Below are 21,219 nucleotides of genomic sequence, written 5' to 3'. Positions count from 1 at the left end.
GGAGTAGGTGGAGCTCATGCAGACAACATATTAAAAGTTGAGTGTTAATCTTTTTGTTCAGAGCTGCTGTTTGTGTATCACCTATGATTTTGGCAGAACATCTTCTGTCAGGGTGCTGCTCTGATGTGATCTGGTGGTGACAAGAGGCAGAGGTGGGGCCTGAGCCATGGCTGAGCAGATGTTTGTTTCTGGTCACAGAAGTGAGAAGATGAGTGTAGTATCAGTGTGTGCTTGTTTGAATGTTAAACTCAGTCTCTAACAGGAGCTGTACTGAATGGGCATTGCCACAGATTTCCTGAAGGTAGACATCCTAGCTCCTTTAAGAGAGCCAGTTCCTTGGAATGCCCTTATCTGACACTGTTCATTTCCATATAATTAATTCTCAGGCAGCTCAGAAAAAGGGCAATGGGTAGATCTGAGGAGGAGATGGATCAGAGTGGTGTCACAGCCCACAATGTATGATAGGAATTGTAAAGCTGCTTTACAGTGGGCTTGGAGTGAACTAAATCAAACACTGGTTTTCAGAGGCCCTAAGGGTGAGATTAGCTGGCTTCTGATGGTTCTTCGTGGCAAGTCTGTGTTTGGTTTTGATGCATAACTCTTAGACTTGATGGGTTTAAATCTATATGTTGTCCTAATTCCTAAGGAAACAAAACATTTGTGCTGCTTCCTGAGTACTGGAGCCAGGTTCTGCTCCTTAGCAGCTGACTTTGCTCTCCCCTTCCTTTGCACAGGACGTGTTGTTATTCACAATGTGCACTTTGGATGGAGTGTCTGGATCTTGACTGTGGGGTCAGTCTCTTCAAGATGAGAAACATTTCCCTTCACAGATCTTAAATGGCTGCTTACCAGTAGCTGTGCTTTGAAAATTCCCTTCTCCTTGTCCCAGGTGGAAATGGGATGTGGGGTCTTGGCTTAGCTCTCCTCTGTAATCTACATGCAAAGCAAAGACTGTGTGAGTTTTCCGAGTAACAGAGTATTGCAGGACTGTACTCTGAAGTTAAAGAGGAAATTGCAACTTTTAAGCATTGTGAAATGGAGAATTGCACATATAAACAGCAGTGTGATATTTTCCTTGTTAGCAGTGTAGGAAGAGGCGGGTGGGAAAATTTTTCACTTCTGGCCCTTCTGAGGCCTGTTTGTATTTAAAGTATTTAAAGTCTCAAATAAGTCACTGCTAAGGGATTTTTGTTTAAGTCAGGTCTCAGTCAGCAGCTTAATAGAATATGATTTCTGTAACTTGTGGAGAAGGTTTTTGAGCAGTTAATGTGTATCATGCAAGTTTTGCTGGAGTTGCTGTTTTTTCTATATTTTCTTCTTTTATTATTTTATTTATTTTGGGGAAGTGAGTAGCTGAGTTAGTGGGGTAAAGGACAGGAAGCCTGCATTGCACATCTGCATCGTGACCTGAGGAGTGAATCAGCTCAGTCATACGAGTTGAGCTGTAGTGAGTTGCTCGGCCATTTTCTGACAGGCAAGTTCTGACAGTGCCTTCAGTGTATGGGTGAGGAAAATCCAGTTTGATTCTGCCTCTTCTGCTGCAGGAGATGCATTTAATAAACATCCATGTCTTTGCTGAAGGGACTCACTCTTGAGGCAAAAGCTCTTTCTGTTTTTTTTTGTTGTTTGCCCAAGTAAACAATTTTATCTTTGGAAGAAGATACTGAAGTTTTCAAATCCATGTTGTTCCCAGAAGGGGGCAGGGGAGACTTGCAAGTTGTGGAGTTTGTTTGATAAAAAGTACTTTTGTTTGGTTTTGTGACATTTCCGTGCTGGCTTTCAGGCACAGCAGGGCTGCCACCGCCCTGGCAGCGGGAGCGTGGCACGATGAGACTCGGTGCCTGCTCAGTGCCAGGAGCCTGCAGCAGGGACCTGGCCTGCCAGCCTTCCCTGCCTTGCCTCTGCTTTCTCTTGGGGAGCTTTGCAACAGCTCAGAGTTCTCTCCTGCAGTTCCCCCTCCTCTGATACACTTCAATTATGTGCGTGTTAAAGCCATGAGAGAGTGGAGTCATCATAAAACATCCCTGTTTCTATACCAAGAGCAATATGGAGAGTTGGCATCTGAGTGTGTGAAAATCTTAGTTCCTTATTCTGTCATCTGGATTTTTATTTTTAGTTAAAGCTGGAAAGAAGCTTCCCCATGCAACTTTGTAGGGATTTTCAGGGGAGGCCCAGGTTTGCTCTTTACAGACCTGACTTCCATTTGCTAAATGCATTCAGCCTGGTCAGCAGTGAGAAGGAGGCTGTTTTGCCAAATGTTTTAGAAAGAGGGTCATACAACTCCAGCAAGTTTGTTTTATGTCTGCAAAGTGATCTGGGGTTTCTTTGACAACCTGGAATACAGACAGAACAAACTTGGCCATGTTAGTCTGTATTTCTGTCTTTGAATGGGGAAGCAGCTTTCTCACAGGAAGTGCTTTTTGCAACATTCCTGATAAATTTGACATAACTTCTACCTCTACACTGGCAGTAAAAGGGTAAACAAAGACTGCTGAATAAGGGGGCTGGATGAGTGCTGCACAGACTTCCTTGGGGTATTTGGTGGTTTTTATGCCTTAGTGAGTCTTCATTTGCAAGGTCTCCTGGCTCTTGTGTCTAGAGACAAGGTTGAAGGAGGAGCCAGCAATCAGAAGCAAATGGAAACAGAGTGGGGAGTTACTTGAGAGAGTTGGAGCCCTGGGAGCCCAGGGGACCCAGTGGTGCTATGGTGCCAATCTTGGCCATCTTGGAAAAGTCACGGGGTTCTGGCACATCTCTGATCACTTATCTTCAAACTCAGCCCAAAGGATAATCCAGAGTAGTCAATCTCACTTGAGTCCTGGGGACAGTCATGGGTCAAGTCCTTTTGGTATCCCTTTCCTGTGTGAAACACATGAAGGATTGTGACTGGGAGCAGTTAGTATGGATTTACTGACTGTAAGTTGTCTGATGCACCTCATTGTCTTCTGTGATAAAATAATTGGATTTGTGGATGAGGAAAAGCACTAGAGGCCATTTAGCTTAAGTTTGCTGGGTGTTTTGACAGTCCCCCACAGTATTCTTGTATGCAAGTTGGGACATTACAGACAGGATGAGCAGAGTATGAATTCAAACACATCAGGGAATTCTGAAGAGTAAATGGAGTCAGAGGCGGATGAGCGGGTGATTCATAAAGCTCTTTCCACACAGGACATTAGCTCCTGAAAGTAGCTCTTAATCAGTCTTTTTCTTTTTTTTTTTTTTTTTTTTTTTTTCCTCCTGAATGTCATTCTGTGCCACAATTTGATAAGAGTGGATGGAAGACAGTATTTAAGAGGCTGTCTGGTTGAAATTCATCAGTGTTTCTCATTATCAGTCTAGAAGATTAATCTGTCTTCTTGGGAAGAAGTGGAGGGGGTTCACATGAATGTTCCTCAAGATTACCTTGTTTTGTTTTTCATTCAGTCATGTGTATTTGTGATTGCCACTGAACTGTAGCTAAATGCAATACATGGTAGTTTTGGTGATTTCAGTCATACATAGGGAGGATGTATTTGGAATTCTGTTAGGTTAGTTTGAAAAGAAGAAAAACAGTCAGTCAAAACAAAGTAATTTTGTTTTCAATGGATTACAGCTTCTTTGGGTTTGACAAACTTGGTATTATAAAAGATGATCTAGAGGTTTTCTGTACCTAATGTGTACTTTGAATTCTCTTCAGTGTTCCTAAGATACTGTGGAGCATCTGATAATCTTTTTACAATTGCCAGTCTGAGAATAATACTGTTTCATTAGATCCGGTCAGGCTAAGGCATATGTACTTATGCCCAAGGAACTATAATTGCAAAATTCAGTGTGTGGTGTTTGCTTTAGGATTTTTTTTTTCTTTTCCAATACTGCTATTGCTGCCTTGCTGCAGCCAGTGGTATGTGTGGGAATTAAGAATTCAGTTTAAGCTTTCTAGTGTGGTAGTGTGCTAAATTAAGGCGCCAGTTATGAGCAAAGAGGTTAATGGTCTTACATAACGCTAGTCTTGAGGTTTTTTTGCCACTGCAGAATCAAAAATAGCAATTAGAGTTCATTTTTTTGTCCTAGTTGTGTATTTTTCTGTGGGGATCAATTATCTGCAGAAACTGACTTTCTAATCAAAGCTGTTTTTTCTGTTTTAAAAGCATCATAATTTAAAAGTTGAGAACACTATTAAAAATCCGAGTTCACCACAAGCTGCTTACGTTTGTCTTTCAGTTAGTGGTCTCTTAGAAAGCTATAGATCATTCTTATTTTATCAGAACTGCCTAAGGAATGTAATTTTAGCTCCTCTGCGTTTATGGCTTTGTAGTAATTCTTCACGAGTTCAGCTCCTTACGGTTTTTATGTCTGTGATTAACCCTGTAGCTTCCCTGCACAGTTACTGGTTAAAACTCTTTAACTCTGGGCTGTACTTGCTGTTGCACTGTGTAGTCTGAAACAGCCAAAACTATAGAGTGTTCTTACAGATGCATCTGAGGTCTTCTGTTTGCTAGCCAGTAATTTTTTTTTTCTGCTGAGATTACTTTGCCATTTGTCCCAAATGGGAAGTGACTGTGTCCATTAGGATTAGCTTGTATGTGTTTCTAATCTCATCCTAAATCTCCATTCACAGAGATGCTGGTGGCAGTGTGCTGTTTCCTGTTGAGGTTTCCCTTCATGTCTAGTCCCACTTTATTTTTTCTAATCATGGAATTCATAGTGCACTGTAACTTAGATTACCTTAAGAAAATGTGTATGTTCACCTCTATGGCAGCATGGATTGCTTTACATCTGTGCATTGTTAAGTGGCAAGGGGGATGATCACTGGTTATGTTGTCTAGGGAAGACTCACTATTTACTTTGTAGATTCCATTCAGAAGTGTCCAAATGGTGTCTTGTTGGAAGGAGGAAATAAAACCAAAAGAACAGGAAGAAAGTTGTCCTCAGATTCTTGGTGTCTGATGTCTGAAAAAGAAGGATTTATGTAACTGAATGTGCTGCATTCTGCTCCTTGGCTTCCCCTCTGGGGTGCCAGCATGTTCTTGTAGGGCATTGCTGCTCTCACTTCCTGACAGCCCACCTGGGCTTGGTGCCTGCTGAGGCTCTGCTTCGGTACATGAGCTGAAGAGCTGTGAACCACATTCACTAGACTTGCCCTATTTTTTAGCATATGACGATCTCTGCTTTTCAGTCTTGCCTTGATGAAATGTCTGCTTCCAGGGTAGTCAGCAGCCTGCATGTGCAGATAAACTGAATTGGGATTTGAGCAGGGAAGCACTAAGCAGATCTGCAGCTGGTTGTGTGACAGCACAAAGAAGAGTCCCCTCCAAACATCACTGGCTGTGGCTTTCCCTACTTGCATTAGAGATTCCATTAAAAGTCTGGTCTTCGAGCAGTGATCTTATAAATTTTTCTAATACCTCTCTGCTGATGGAAATGAGAACACAAGACACAGTATTAATGTGTAAAAACAGTGAGCTGGTAGCTGAGCAGAGATCTCCCAAGGGCAGGATTCATAATCCTCTTAAAGGAGAGGAGAATCAGAGGCTTTGGAAGGTCACCTTTTGCGGGGTGAGAAACAATCCCTGCGCAAAGCTCTGTTGCCTCTATGATCAATTCCTCTCCCATTTTCATATTTCATCTCACAGCAGCAGAAAATAGATTAGATGAATCCTGCAAGAGTCTTGACCCCTGTAAAACTCCCAGTGCCTCAGATCTGACTACCTGCCAGAAGACAGCTGTGTGTATATAGGTTGGTAATCTTGTGTGACAGGGTTATGAAGTCTCCCTGTATAGAGATACTGGTCTGTTCCCATGAGACACTTTGATCTAAAGGGGGTGACCATGTGCTTCTGCTTAGTGCTCTGCAGCTTCACCATAGTTTTACCTTTGCTTATTCTGTTGCACCTGTATTTTGCATGTGTTGGAGAGTTGTGAGAAGTTCAGATGTCTAAACACAATCCTAAATGACAGCTTTACTAAATTTCCTTAATGTTTAAAAACTTATATGTCTATTTGATGTTTAAAGTACAGTGTTTAGTGACTGCTAGCAGCCAGAAATTTATTAACCTCTTGCTTGTGATTTATGATATTTTAGTGATGTGTTGGGACAGAGGTGTAGCATTTGCTCGTGGACTTAGGGTTTTCTTTTTTTGCAAGATTGTCCAAGTACAGTGGAAACTTGCTGCTTGTTCAAGCAGCAGCCATAACTTAATCTTGGAATTTTGGAGTAATGAATTCTGCATGGCAGTGGCCCAGACTGTTCTTTAAGCGTGCTATCCTCCACATGGCAGCAAGATGGCAAGTAAAAATGGAATTTTTAGCATCTCTGAAGCAAAGCTGGGCCTTCAGGAATCCACAATTTGATGAATGCAGTGTCCAGAGTTAGGTATTACAAGCAGTGATAAGAACTTGCTGCAGCAGTTGTTGATTGTGATGAAATGGGTGTGAGGCTAAAGTCGTGACACATACCTTAGTGAAATTCTGAGGAGACCCTAGGATGTTTCTGCCATGAGGAATTGCTTGCCAGTCAAGGGTGATGTGTCTGCTTCCCAGCAATTGAGGGGTATGTACACAGACACAGATTTTTGGACCTGTGTTGGCACAAGAGCCCTTTCATGGTGAGACAGGGGAATGACTCATTCCAGCTTCATGTCACTTTCAGCCTTGTTGCATCTCCATTGCTTCACAGGAACTGGTGCAGTGGTTTCCTACACAGAGCCCTTTAGATGGATCAACTCTTCCTTCCTAAAAAGCCTCGTTGTGCTGAAGTGGTCAGCTTTCTGAAGTGACTTTCTTAATAGTTTAACCAAGGTAAAGAGAACCTTGGATGTAACCCAGGCAGCAGTTTCTAAGAATTCTTTGTTGTTCATGAATCGGTGTTGTTTGTGTAATGTTGTTGTCACTGTTCCCCCTGGCTTTGCTCCCCAGTACTGCTTGTGCATGCTGCTGATGTTTGTCATGCCCTATTTAATCACAACAGGCTGTTCCTCTCTATATATTTCAGCAGCTCTTTTGCTCTGAAAATAATGCTGGTATCAAATAAATTAAAGATTTATTTTTGAGTAAATAGGGCATTTTAAACATCAATGGTGTGTTGTGGAAGATGAAAACATGAAGAATTAGATTGCAGATTTTTAATGTACTGTTTAAATCCTTTGAACTAAAGTGGTTTTGTGTAACTATTTGGTAGATATGTTGTGATATTTTATCTATGTTGAGTAAAAGATCAGCTTTACATTGCTTGGAACTGGAGTTTTGCCATGCCTTGGTTCCTACTTTTTCCCATCTTTTAATGCTGGAGAATTGTTTGCCAGATGTATTAGTGACCTGATCCAACTGAAAACTGAAGGCTTTTTGTTTTGTTTTATATATTGCTGTTTTGTTTTCCTACCAAATTGGGTACTTAATGTAGTTGCCTGCAGGGGTGCTGATGCTGGTGTAAAGAAGATGTCAGGAGAGGTGAAAAAGTCAAATTATGTTTCTGCTACAAGTAACAGCTCATGCCTCTTTAAAATCAGGAGGCGAGACTGTTCTCTGGGTGTGTGTTTGCAGGGCTGAATGGGGTTGGCTCTGCTCCTCTCATGCCTGCCCTTGCCCTGCTCAGTGATTGTCCCCTTTTACTTTCGTTGGGCACTGGCAATAAACCAGTTCAGGAAGCCACATTGGCGAAAACAACTTTTCTTTTTTTCCGGGTTAACTTGTTTGCCAGGCTGGTTTCTGAGCAGGATCAGTGAGTGCCAGTGCTGACTCAGGAGAGAGGATGGGTTTGAAGAATGCTGACTTAGATTTACTTAAGCTGTCATGGAACTATAGCCTGAGATGCACGTTTAAGGAACAAAGGGTAAGGTTTGCCAATTAGCAATTTTTTCAGTTTTGTGTCTCTGTTGATTGATGTGATGGCGTCTACAAAAAAGGCTGCTGAGCAGCTTAAAGACTTTATTTTTTTTCCTTTTAGAGCAGACACAACAGAAACTGTAGAAAGCTGGTTTCCTGAAGCTGTTTCATTAATGTGCCTCCTACCCTATACTGGAAGTTAGATCTTTATGGTTATTCAGTTTTTCATGCCTTGTTTTCAATGAGAAGGCCTTTCACAATGGTGCATGTCTGGTGCAGGTACCTGTCACAGCTGAAAGCAGGGAACCAAGTATTTCCCAGTAGGTTCCCAGGCAGCCATCAAAAGAGGAGGTATTTTCAGTTGGATTTGCTTCAAACAGTATTTGAGCTGGTAATTTGGGTAAACCTTCAGTCTCTTTCTCTCATAGTTGTTTCTAAAGTGTGCTAGCACGGCATCATTCTTAGTGCTTATTCTGGTTGTCAGTATTTCTGTTTGTATTTCCATGTTCAAATAAAAATTCAGCTGCGATTTGAAGAGCTGCCAAAACTGCAGATAGGCTCCCCTGTTCACTCTTTGAATGTCACAGTCTTCAAATTAGTGGGAATCTGCACATCACGTAGGCTTGTGTTTCTTGAATGGAAGATGACCAAGATATTTAGTGGTTACGCAATTTCTGGGAGAGTTTTGTTTCAGAACTTGGCCCAAAGCTGTTCATTCGCATTAGTGACTTGGTTAGTCATGTTTTTATGTTTATTTCAGCATGCAGACTGCAAAAATGACATGTAATTTTGGACAAGCAACAGCTCGAGGGAGCTCAGTAGCCATGCCTTAGCTGTAGGGTAGACATCACTGTGACCTCATTTTGTCTCATTGAAGAGACCCTCCACAGTTGGAAGCAGTGGCAGTGAAATGCCCTGCATGTTCAGTTTGGTGAGTGCCCCTGTTCTCCAGCAGCCATGAAATGAGGTGAGGTGGGAATGCAAATGTTGGCTTTAGGCACAAGGGTAACCATCAGCAATTCAGGCACCTTGTGCTGATACAACTGTTTGTACAGCTGTACAATAGATTGGGGATCTGACCTGAGCTGAAAAGTAATCCTTAAATAAAACAAAACAAAGTGCTGGTTTATTTTTAACTGTGGTCAGTTCCCTAGTTTGATTCATGGTAAGGCTGCAAACAGTTGTGCCAGTGTAGCAGAGTTGAGTGGGAGGGTGCTGTTGATGCTGTTCCAGATGTCAAAGGATTGCCTGTGCAACCATGGTCTGAAGAAACAACTGAAGGAGGAGTTACACATTGGTTTGGCTCAACCAGTGCCAAAAGGAATCTCACCATAATATTGGGTGGTTTTTTAAGGCCAGCCATTTGGATGGCATTGGTTCCATTGTGGAGGATTGCTTTATAGAGCAACCAAGGCAAGCAATCTTTTTTCAACCCAAAAGCTGCCCTGTTTTACCAGCCTAAAGAGAACATGATGGGTGAATAAAGTATCAATGTGCACTTTTTTCTTGTGCAGACCAAACTTTTGATATGTATTTTCACTGTCATTTCAATGTCAGACTGCTGGAGGCCTAGATGTTCACCTGAATGTTCTTAATTTACTGGTTTTACACATTCTGAAAGAAAAAAAAAATATTTTATCTTCAAATAGATTTTATAGTTTGGGGTTTTTGCTCTTTTGTATTTTCCCTTATCTTCCCTTATTTTTAATATTTTTTTATTTTTCATATTTTTCCCATGTCTTTCCCCTATTTTTATAGACTGTGGAGGGCAAAGAGCCAGAAAACACACCTTTCTCTATTTTTGGTTGCCCATGTAAGGTCTGAAACTGTGTTCCCTTGCTCTTGAGTTGGGGGAGTTGACTATTTTTCGTGTTGCAGAATCCTCACTTTGGCACCTCTGCTTTGCTTTCTCTGTGTGACAAATGTAAGGTGCAGCACACTGATTGTTTCTTTCAGTTCCTGTCAACCACACTCTGAAGCCTGAAAAAACTGCTCTTACTGCTGCACAAGCACTTACTTTTTCTGGGATTTTGGTGCCTTTGCTGCAAGTTTTCCCTTGTTTCTTCTCTACAGTAGCTGGAAGGACCTTGTCCCATATTCCCACCTGCTTTCCAGGGGTCTGTACTAGGTAGGAGCCCGAGGGACACAAGGCTGAGGTGCAGAGCCATTTCTCCTTGTGCAGTCTGTGTGGAGGTGTGAGTGGGAGCCCAGGCTCCAGAGGTGTTTGTACATGTGGGTGACGACAGCACCTTTCATCTTGGAGGCCAGCAGTTACTCTGTAGGAGATTAGGCCAAATTGTTTTCCTTGGCTGTGTTGTGATGCCTTCAAGGTCTTCTGGGGTGTTTTTAGCCAGGAGAAGATGAGGTGAGAACTTAGGAGTTGCCAGTTGTTCTCTTCATCCCTGTTCTAACACAAATCTCAGACCTGCTTGCTTGGCTGCAGTGGATTCTCCTCATTTTGGTGGGGCAGCTACCCAGTGCTGAGCAGCCCTTCCCTATTCCACATCCATCTGGCTGAGCTCTGCCCACGCTCCCACAAAATCACACCTCCCTCTTCCTGCCAGCAGTGCTCACTGTGCAGTGCATTTGTCCTCTGGTTCAGCACAGCCATCACCAGCTCTGACTCATTCTCTTGCTGTCAGCAAGTGTGGTGCATTTACCTGCTCATCCATCCTGCCTTCTGATGCTGTTGAGATTGTAGAATTTGGAACCCACAGCTGACATGAAAGTGCAGTTTCTGAATGGACTCCTCCTCATGCTGAACTCAGTGTAGTCATTCCATCATCTTCCTGCTGGGATGGCATTTGGGTCATCATTACCTGGATGACTGTGCAGGACTTTCTTAGGTTTGTGGCTCCCTTATTTAAGCCTCACTGTCAGGGAAGAGGCCAAGGTCTGTGACTAAAGACTGGTATACTTTATTTTAGATGAAAATTTTAAACATAAAATTTTTTGGTTTTTTTTAGACATGAGGTAAAATTGTTCACTCTTCTTTTTCAGTCCATAGGTTGAGTTACAAATTCTTTCTGGGTTAGTCTTTGAGCCAGGCTTCTTCAGTGGAAATGTCATGAATTTTTTTCCTTTCTCCCCATCATGCTATGATTGCAAGGACAATTTTCTGCCTGTTAATCAGTTTCTGAGCCCCTGCACTAATGTAAATTTTTAAAAATTGTCTTTTCTTCGTGGGTTAGGTTGATTCATTGTGGCTTTTGACTGTTGAAAATATGTTCCTTTCTAACTGTCTCTAACCATTGTATTGAAAAACTGTGCTGAACAGCAGCTTTTGCTTTTGGAATAATTTAAAAATAACCTGTGGAGACTTCTTCCTCTTTGTAAATGATGTGAAGCCAGAAATTAGCTCACAGAAAGCTGAGCAATGAGGCCTCACAAGCATTGATCTTCCCTAAGCCCTTCTCTAGAAAGCATGTGTCATAATCTCATCTCCCCCATAAAATGCAAAGCTGATATTGGATGACCCTGCTGTCTTAGGCACAGGCTTGGAAAAAAGTCTTCTGGGCTGGTACCGATAAAGCAACCTTTTGTTGTACATATTCTGTCAGATCTTGCTGCTGTGGAAACTCTCAGGCTTGGATTGCAGCCAGTGCTTTGGAACAGAGAAGGAAGGTGCCCTTTTCTACCAAGGCAGGGTGTATTTGTGCAAGATGCAGCAGGAGGATTCAGCAGCTCAGCTCCCTCTTGCTCATCCTCCCCTCCTACTGGAGAGGAAAGAGTGGTGATGACCAGACCAGGGCTGGCCCTTCTTGCAGCCTTTGCAGTGACACAGATAGCAGTGACAAGGGACTGACAGGTCCCCAGACAGCCTGTGCCCTCCTTCCAATGTGCTGCATTTCTCCAGTGAGGAAGGGGAAGCCTGGAGAAAAGAGCAGCAGGGAAATGAAATTGTATCATCCCTGTTACATGCAATCCTCCACTGCTCCCCAGCATGATGTTATCACAGTAGTGCCAGCTTGTCCAGCATCAGGCCAGACAGGAATATGAACTGGAAGAGGCCATTTGAGCCTCAGCTTGGGTTACCCCCATGTACAGACAGCTGCATGGCAGGTGTTCACAAAATGTTACAGAGTACCTACTCCATATGTTGTTGATTGTGACAGGCCTTCCCTGTTCATGGCTGTGAGCTAAGAGTTGACCAAAAAAAAAAAAAAAAAAGGAGAGAGAGAGAGGTTACCACTGTGGTATGCCTGTGTGAGAAAATGGTTCTGAAAGTGGTTCTGGGTCTGAATCCCTAACAAGGACTCCCAGTACCTCATCCCTCCCAGAAAGCATGCCATGCTTTATGTGTCAGTGACAGCAGAAGGACCTTTCCAATTTTTGCTAATCTTGCCTCTAAGAAAAAAAAAGCCTTGTTTAACCCCAGATCTGAGCACTGGTTTTAGTGAGTGGTTTCAGCATTCCAGCCAGAGTTAGAACTACATGGCTCAGCCTCTCTTTCTTCAGAAAGCTGAAAAGCTTGGTTTCCGCTCCTTTCTTAAGAAAAGAAGAGGAGAAAATTCTTGGTCTTGCAGGCTGCTGGCAGAAGTGCTGAAGCTTTGTGATCAATGTGATAGAAGTATGGCACAAATAGTCTGTTGTGGCTTAGCCTCAGCTAGCAACTCAGCCCCACACAGCCACTTACTCACTCCCCTCCTGGTGGGATGAGGGAGAGAATTGGAAGGGTAAAAGTGACAAAACTTGTGGGTTGGGATAAAGACAGTTTAATGGATGAAGAAAAAAACTGCATGCACAAGCAAAGTGAAGTGAACTCATGGAAGCAAGGAAAAAAGTAAAGCAAGGTGACCCAAGGAAACTCCCATGGGCAGGCAAGTGTTCAGTCGTCCCCAGGAAAGCGTAACAGTAACTGTGCCTTGGAAAGACAAACACCATCACTCCAAACATCCCCCGCCCCCTTCATTTTTCTTTCCCCAGCTCTGTGTGCTAAGCTTGACACCGTATGGGCTGGGATATCCCTGGGGCTAGTTGAGGTGTTGTCTCCCAGCTTCTTGTGCACCCTCAGCCTCCTCACTGGTGAAGCAGTGACAGAAGCAGAGAAAGACTTGATTCAGTTAGTCCTGCTCACCAATACTTATCAATAACAAAACCATCTCTATTATCAACATTGTTTTCAGCACAAATCCAAACCACAGCCCCATACAAGTTACAAGGAAGACAAGTCTCCCAGCTAAAACCAGCACGGTCTTTCTTCAGATCTTTAGGAGCCAGAAACATAGGGTATGTCTAATGACTTGTACTGTAAGCTTAATTTTAATTTTATTTCCCTTTCTCTAGGTTCAGACATGCTCTATCTTGTGTAGATCAGGCTCTTTCCTTGTCAGCACTTCAGCAGTTGGTGCATATGTGCCCTGTTGATGAGGAAGAAAGAGGATTGGTGAAGGAAGCTCAGCTCATGGCATAGGGTGGAGCATGCCTGGTAGTGGCTACTGTCCTCCCCCAGCCCTTGTTCACTGCACTTCCTCCCCAAGCCTCACTGTTGCCATTCTCTTTCTCAGCTGGCATTCTTGAGCAACTTTTCCTAAGATTTCTGTTCCACTTCAGATGCATGTGTTTAGATTGTATTCTACTTTGTGGCCTCAATCTGACGAGCCACACTTGTCATGGTGAGAGTAGCCTGTCCAAAAAGGAGTATTTGGTAGCAGTTCAAGTTGGACAAGATGCATGAGAAGGCTCAGGATTTCAAAGCTATGTGCTTAAGCAAGCTGGGAAAGTTTGTACCTTCCTGGATACCACAAAGGCCAAATGTTTCTGGTTACATTCTTAGTGTTGCTGCAGGTTCCTGGAGTTGTGTTCTCTGCCCAGGTCCCAGGGCTCATCTCCATTTACTGCTGACTAGACAGACCTGTCTCAAACCCGTGAGGGTCTGCTTTTGTGCTCTTTTGTGCTGGGAAGTTGATCTCATAGCACAGTGGGAAACACTTTTTTTTTTTTTTAAACTCTCTTTTGGATTTTCTTATACCTCATCCAATCCAGCATGACTAGGAATAACCCTGCTTTTTCAGCACAGATGCTTCTGCTTTTCTTTGCTAATGAGACTAGCTCACCAGAAACCAATTGACCAAATGCTGTAGACCTCTCGTTTGCTATATTGGTATTTTCTATTCTTGTGCTTTGCTCCTCCTGAGTGCTCTGGGGTTGTTCAGGGAAAGTCCAGCTTGTGTCATCGTGACGTTGAGGTCTGTATTTATCCCTCGCCTGTGGCTCATCTCCAGAGCTGTCAGTGGCCATCTGCCTCAGCCCTGGGCATGGCAGGGCCTGGGGCTGGAGTCTGAAGAGAGTCAGTGCTGGAAACACGGATGTGCAAGCTGCTGAGGGCAGTCAGTGTTCTTACTGTGTGATACATAACAATTTAAAGCGTTTGTTCCCCTTTTTATTTAGGGAAGTAGCTTTACCAGTGACTGAGAAGCCTTGTCAGTGTTCCCATACAAGATGGTTTATAGAGAGTGGGGCATCAGCACTGCGGTGTGCTCAGCAGTAATTCTCACACCCTTGGCAGTGCAGCTCCCTGCCCTCACCTCTCATTGTGTGGTGACCCCCCAAGGCTATTTTTTCTGTCTCCTTGAAGTTACACCCTCAGAGGAGACATTGCTGATAACTCTGCTCCTGAACCCCACCCCTCCACCTCTCCCCAGTCCAGCTCAGTGGGCACTTTGTCTTGTTAAGGAGAGACATTCTGTTGGAAGAGGTGCTAAACTGGCCCAGGAGTTTCTCTGCTGTTTGAGCTGCAGTGGTGGTGGAGGATACCAAAGGATCTGCTTAAATGAAGTGGTCTCCCTCAATCTGTTTCTTGGACTGTGCATTGTGTTTTGCAGTTTAATTGGAAGGACTTTGAATTTTATAAGCCAGCTAAAATAGTTGAACTCATGCCTTTGTTTAACAGATGAAGGATGAGTAATATTAGGACTGCAAATAGTTTTCTGCTTTATATTCGTTTGAAACTGCTGGGATTCTTCTGTCTTTGTTTGTGGATAGTGTCCATGTTTAGTAATGACCCTTTGAGTTAGCTTCATGAAAAACAATGAGCCCTATCTGAGCTATAAAATGTCTCTCTAGCCCCATGGAAGTGGTCCTCTTTGCAAATGTTGCTATTGAAATGCTGCTTGCCACAAAGTATTTTTTTCTCACATTCACTGGAACGTGGGAAAATGCTATCTCTGTTACTTTCTCCAGAGTGCATGTGGGGAGCAGTTTTATCTGACTTTGGACTCTGTCCCCACCTGATGCCCAGCTCCTTCTCTTGTGTTACAGCCTCAGAATGTTTTGGTTTTATGGCTGTCACTTCCTCCCAGGGAGCCTGCAGTCCCAGAACTTGTCATTTTGGGGTTTTCTGGAGGTGCTGGGGGCAGTGAGCCCAGGACACTTGGTGGCCACAGCCATTTCCCAGCAGCCCGTGGATGGCTGCAATCCTGAGCATCATGTGCATGTCTCCTGAGTGTGACAACAACTGTCACACAGATAACTCTTGTGTTTCTCTTGTCCTATAAAGTTTACTACAGGAAGGTATGAAGTTAAGTTTGTCCTCTGTATGTCATTGTCATAGTAAAAATTTAAATCCAAGACAGGGCTGCATGAGGAAGAGGAGACTTCAGTCTGTGAAACATTTGTCTGGAATCTGTGAAGTGCTGACCTCTTGCCAATGGTGGTAACTTGCTTGTTCTTGGATATTAACTGTGATAAATGCAACTAAAGCATCTATGAGTGTCTGCTGCTGAAATTTCTTCTTATTGATAAAGCAAATAAGAGGGATGAGAGAAATCCCCAGCATGTTTTTGTTTGTGATCCAGCTTAAGCTCTGAGTGAGTTTGGGAGATGGACTTTGATGTGAACTGATACAGAGAGGGAACATCTGTGTTGTGGGATTTTTTTCCTCCTATTTCCTGGCCCCTGCCTTAAAAGCCAGCTAAATATTCTCATTATTCCCCTTGCACTGAATGTGGCAGTGTGGTCATGTAACCACAAAAGGAAATGTTTTCCATGGGATCAGTGAGATGATTCAACTCAAATATACGTACACTCATGCTATCCAAAACCCCAGTGCGAGGAAGCGAGCAGGAGTGGGCAGACAAGGACAGAGAAACATTGTCCTGTGGTGAGGAATTTGGGTTACATTGGGTTAAACATGTTTTGAAGTATCACCCCTTCTTCTGAATCTCTTGAGCTTCATCTGTGACGTGGCTGGATTGGTGCGGGGGAGATGAGCTCGTGTTCCAGAATTGCCCTGGCCTGGCAGTGCTGTGTAGCTGCAGAGACATCCCGTGGCCAGATGAGGAACAGCCTGGGCTGTGTCCCTTGTTCAGGCTTCCAGGATCCCTCAGTTCTTAAATTACTGCCCTTGGCTGTCGCTGTGTGAAGAAACTGGTAATGCGATGCATTCGGAAACTGTAGTCACCACTTGGTTCTTGTACCAACATTTGGATAACTCATCCTTGAGAGGAAATCCTCTGACATTTTCCCCAGCAGCCTCACAAGCATCTGTGATCTAAGCTGGAAAGGGCAAGTCATCTGGATAGAATTTGGGCAGCTTTACTTTTCAATCATCTTGTGGGCACTCTGCAAATATTAAAAGAGCATCTGCTTCTCTAAAGCACTTGTAATCTCATTTGGATTTACTGGTATATCTTGCTTACCTCCAGAGATCAGGGCCTTGTTGTGCATATAGGTGCTGTGAAAGCATTAGAAAACTTCTGAAAGGGTGAGAGTAATAAAGGAGAGAATCTGAGCAGAATCCATTCAGTTCCAGCACATATGCAGTGACAGAATGACTGTCATACTCTGTGTCTTTCAGTGCCTGAAGAGAAGTGAGGAAACAGTGTGATAGTAGCAGGTGAACAAGAATTATTTAGTCATTTGGATGTTAAAAATTCAGAGGCTCAAGGAGGGGAATTCAGATTCTGGAAATGTTTGTACTGCTTGTGTCAGTCACTATTAGTGATAGGCAGGTGTGGGCTATAGCTCACAGTCTGCTCCATTGCCTTACTAATAAAATGAACAGGGAAGCAAATAATGTTTTCTAAAGATGAGAGGCTCAAAATAGCCATATCTCCTCCTTTCCTTGTCTGCTGTCAATCCTATTGGAGCTCTAGATAGGACTGCCTCCAAATTAGTTTGTGTTTACCTGTAGGATTAAAAAGGTGGTGAGGAGCATGCTGGAACAAGCAGGGTGTAAACAGAAAACGGAAGAGGATATGGATATAAATAAATAGCATAAACTTCTCCAAGCTAACAAGGAGTGGGTGTAAGTGGTCCTTTACTAACAGGAATCCCTTTTGCTTTTCCAGATCACTGTGAGGAAGCAAATTGCCAGGATTCCCCCCCCTGTGGCTGCCTGACTGCTGCTGAGCTACCCCTCCCAGCCCATGTGGCTCTCCCCATGCTCCAAGAGTGCAACAAGTGCCCAACGCAATGTGTGTTTGTCAAACCATGGAAGTGGGCAAGTATGGCAAGAATGCCACTCGATCTGGAGCCCGGGGGGTCCTGCTGGAGCCTTTCATTCACCAGGTGGGCGGGCACAGCAGCATGATGCGCTACGACGACCACACTGTCTGCAAGCCCCTCATCACCAGGGAGCAGCGCTTCTACGAGTCCCTGCCCCCAGAAATGAAGGAGTTCACACCTGAGTACAAAGGTGAGGCATTCCAGAATGCACTTCAAGAAATTGCCCTTCCATTTTCCTGCAGCTGTCTTGCTGTCTTTTGATGTCATTTTGCTTTTTTTTTTAAACTCCCTTTTGTGGGCTGGCAATTTGATAGCAGCACTTGGAAAGGAGGAAGTTGCCTTTTTATTATAATTTTTTTTTAATTATTTTATTGTAGGCACACTGAATTGAATATTTCTTTCTAGATAGAGAATGCAGTGTGACAGTTGTAGTCCAAAGTTTAAGGTTATGGATGTGTAACTGAAGCAGTTTTATTACCGAGTTATTGTCAATTACAGTCTTGACCTTGAGCTAATGAAGCCAGATCATTGACTGAACATTTGCACGTTCCAGTTCCATAATTTATTGCTTCCTCATCCCATCTCTTTTATGGACCCATAGCAGCAAGCTGCTGAAGCAGGAAGCTTTCCAGTGCTGAGGTGCAACCTTGTCCCCAGCTGCTTTGAAGGAGTGGAATTTTCCAGTGCCTGTGTCATTATAGGAGGTTGGCAGCTCAGCTGTGTCTTTGAGAAGCTTGATAGGCTTCCAGCTCTGTGTGTTTATGTTCAGCATGGTGATGTGGTCAGGTAGCCTTTTGTGGGGCTCAGTGTGGCTGTTGCCTCTGCTGCTTTGTCTCTACCTGGCACTGGGAGGGTGGTGCTTTAGGGACAGCTGTGACCACCATCTGTTCAGGGTCCTGCCTTTGCTTCTGGTTGCAGCCTGTCTCAAAGCAGTGTCAGCTTCCCTCCTGGTGTCTGCATACAGGTGGTCGTGAGTGAGGGGTACAGTGTGCAACAGATGGCTCCTCTCTTACCCTCCAGCCATTCTGGGGTCACACAGTGCTCTAGTGTCCCATCAGAAATCCCACTGAAGCCTGTGTAGTTCCTATAGTATCTACCATCTGAGTTTTTCCTTGTTTTAAAACTGATGAAGCTGATAGTCCAGATGGGCACTTGTCTTCTTGAGATCAGGTACTTCCTGGTACCTAAATGGCATGGGATGTGCATTTCCATTGCAGTGTGAGATTTCATCCTGTGCAGTTTCCTGATAGTCCCAGAAATCATTCCTACTCTTCTGGGGGGAGAGGAACACTGGATTTGATATTTTGTGTCTGAGCACTTGGATGTTCCTGTAAGACTTCACAGAGATAATCTTTGAGCACGTCTGGGCAGCACTTGGAGTAGCATTTATGTAGTGACATTCTGGAGATGTGTTTGAGCCACCTGAACTTTGTTAACATTGTCCTGTGCAGATAAGGAGGAAAGAAGGATGAGAACAGCATCAGCTGAGCAGGGCAAGGTTTCCTCACATTTGTAATGAATCATTTGATTCAGTGCATCTGTCATTTGAAACTCCTGGCAGCTAGTCAATACTAGTGACAACCTAATGAAACATTTTGTCATTGCACATCAGGAGATGGGCTGATGGCCTCATTTTCATGGCTGGGGCAGTCTCAGAAATGGAGATGTCAGCCCTTACTGGAAGTGTCAGTGTCCTGCTCTGTGGCTGGCCAGATACATTCTGAGTGTGTGCTGTGGAAGATCTGTAACTTCCCTTGGACTATGGTACTTTCTGGGAGCCTTCAGAAGGTAAAACTGGACAGGACACATGGTCCTCCTTGCCTGCACTTGGCAGAGGTAGTTATGCTTCCAGGGACACCTGTTTTTATTGCTAGGAAGCCCTGGGCTCTTGCAGGTCCCTTTTTTGTGAGACTTGCTGACTCATGATAAAGAGTACCAGGTGTCACCTGAGCCTCAGGGCTCTGTACTTCATGGCTCTGATGCTGGAAAGCTCCTTTAGCAGAGAAAGAACAGTCCTGCTTGGCCAGTGATGTCCCTGTCAGCATCAGGAATGCTTTTGCAGGACATAAGTACTTATCCAAACTAACCAGATATTTCACTTGCTTTGCTCCCCTCAGCATCTTGGCAGACTGTACTTGACTCTCTCCAGTTTGACGACATTTGCTGCAAGACTGAAGGAAGGAAATAAATCACACCCTCAGCCTACCAGCTGCACTTTTGTCCTTATTTCCTGCGGTGGCAGAGCTTCCCCCTCTTTCATTGCTCTGGGTTTGCTTTGCTTCTCTGTGAGCTACATTTTCCTCTCTCCTACAGAACATTTGGTTGATAATGGTTGTGTATTCCCTGCTCAAGGAGAATTGACGTGTTACTTCTCTCTGGCAGGTGTGGTATCTGTCTGTTTTGAGGGAGACAGCGATGGCTACATTAACCTGGTGGCCTATCCCTATGTGGAGAACGAGGCTGTGGAGCAGGATGATCTGCCAGAGAGGGACCAGCCGCGGCGCAAGCACTCGCGCCGGAGCCTTCACAGGTCAAGCAGCGGCACCGAGCACAAGGAGGAGAAGCCTGGCCTGGCCAGTGACAGCACTGAAAGGTAAAACTTGGAGGGCCCAGTGACAGCACAAATAATGGCAGATCTCTCTTCCTTATTCCTTTGGTTGAGGATGTTTTGCAATTCCTTAAGGTGGCCAGGCTGTTGTGCACTTGCTAGTCCAGCACATTTTGGCACTGTAGACTGTGTCAGGAATTTTGCTGGGTTCAGGACCAATTCATCCACATGAAATGCTTCTGATGTAGGATAACTGTTGGTAGTGTATCGGATATAGAACCAAAGCATACAGAGCAGATTTGAACACTCTTTGGTCCACTTGGTTATTAACCCAGGGGTTTATTCCCGGGATATTTTGAATATGGGTCCTCTACCTCCTCACCCAGCCAGAGCTTCCAGAGGAACAAGTGATCCTGTTTGCTCTATTAGCAAAGATATTAGATAGACCAGATCCTAGAGCATGGGGCCACAGCCCAGGATATTGGTGAGGATTTGCTTTTAAGAAGATTTGCACTGTGTGCAGCAGGAGAAGAAGCAGGAGATGGTTGTGTGCCAGGGGAGGGTGTGTCAGTTGTAAGTATGTGAAGAACTGATGGATTCTAACAGGCAGATTTGTTTTGTCTTTACACCAGCAGCATCCAGGAAATGAAGAGTCCCAGGGTGGACTTGCACATCCACTCAGATGTTCCATTTCAGATGTTGGATGGGAACAGCGGCCTGAGCTCCGAGAAGATCAGCTACAACCCCTGGAGCCTGCGCTGCCACAAGCAGCAGCTGAGCCGCATGCGCTCCGAGTCCAAGGACCGCAAGCTGTACAGTATCCTTTGGGAAACACTCTCAGGTGCTGCTGCCCTGCCCCTTTCCCCTTTGTGCCTGAGGCAGCCAGGCCTGGATTTCCTGTGGCATGTCTGTCCTCAACCACAGTTGTTACATGTTCCTTTTGCTGTTCCTTCCTGCTTCCCATACTGTGACACTAATGAATCATAGAATGGTTTGGATTGGAAGGAAATCTAAAGATCTCGTTCCACCTCCAGGCAGTCTGACTGACTTCTTGATATGGTTGAAGATGGGTTTGTTTTCTGTGCCTTCACAAATGGCTCCTCTTGCCTTTGCTGAATTTGCCAGCTTGTAGGGTTATTTTCTTTCACCTGGATTCTGTTTTCCTCACATAGAAACAAACTTACTTTTAATAGCTGTGTTCTTCATCATTCTAACGGCTTGGGCTTCCTCCTCCAATTCTGAAATGTGTGCTTGGAGACTCCAGCTTTTATTTTTAAATAGCTTGCATCACTTGCAGAGAAATCATTCTCTTTGGCTGCCCTCTCCTTTTTAAGCACACTTCCTTATTTTTATGAAGTTCCTCTTTCTAAACCAAACACAGTTTCTCTCTTGCACATTTATTTCAGCTGTTCTCTGTTTGCCAT

At 44.1% G+C, this 21,219-nt stretch overlaps 1 protein-coding gene across 4 annotated transcripts in view; it reads left to right on the top strand.

Moving 5' to 3' along the window:
* Window positions 1–21,219, top strand: part of IP6K1 (inositol hexakisphosphate kinase 1) — a 36,281-nt gene that overhangs the window by 10,904 nt on the left and 4,158 nt on the right. For 2 of the 4 annotated variants that reach the window (XM_079317021.1, XM_079317023.1), the window contains 3 exons: window positions 17,091–17,437; window positions 19,630–19,840; window positions 20,428–20,612. In XM_079317021.1, coding sequence (XP_079173147.1) covers window positions 17,215–17,437; window positions 19,630–19,840; window positions 20,428–20,612 — 619 coding nt within the window. In that variant the 5' untranslated portion in view covers window positions 17,091–17,214. Of the gene's footprint in view, window positions 1–734; window positions 793–17,090; window positions 17,438–19,629; window positions 19,841–20,427; window positions 20,613–21,219 lie in introns of all 4 variants that reach the window. The other 2 variants (XM_079317022.1, XM_079317020.1) reach the window with 2 other exon arrangements.

Source organism: Erithacus rubecula (genome assembly GCF_903797595.1).
Source record: "Erithacus rubecula genome assembly, chromosome: 13".
Lineage (NCBI taxonomy): Eukaryota > Metazoa > Chordata > Aves > Passeriformes > Muscicapidae > Erithacus > Erithacus rubecula.
This window is presented reverse-complemented; position numbering and strand designations above follow the sequence as displayed.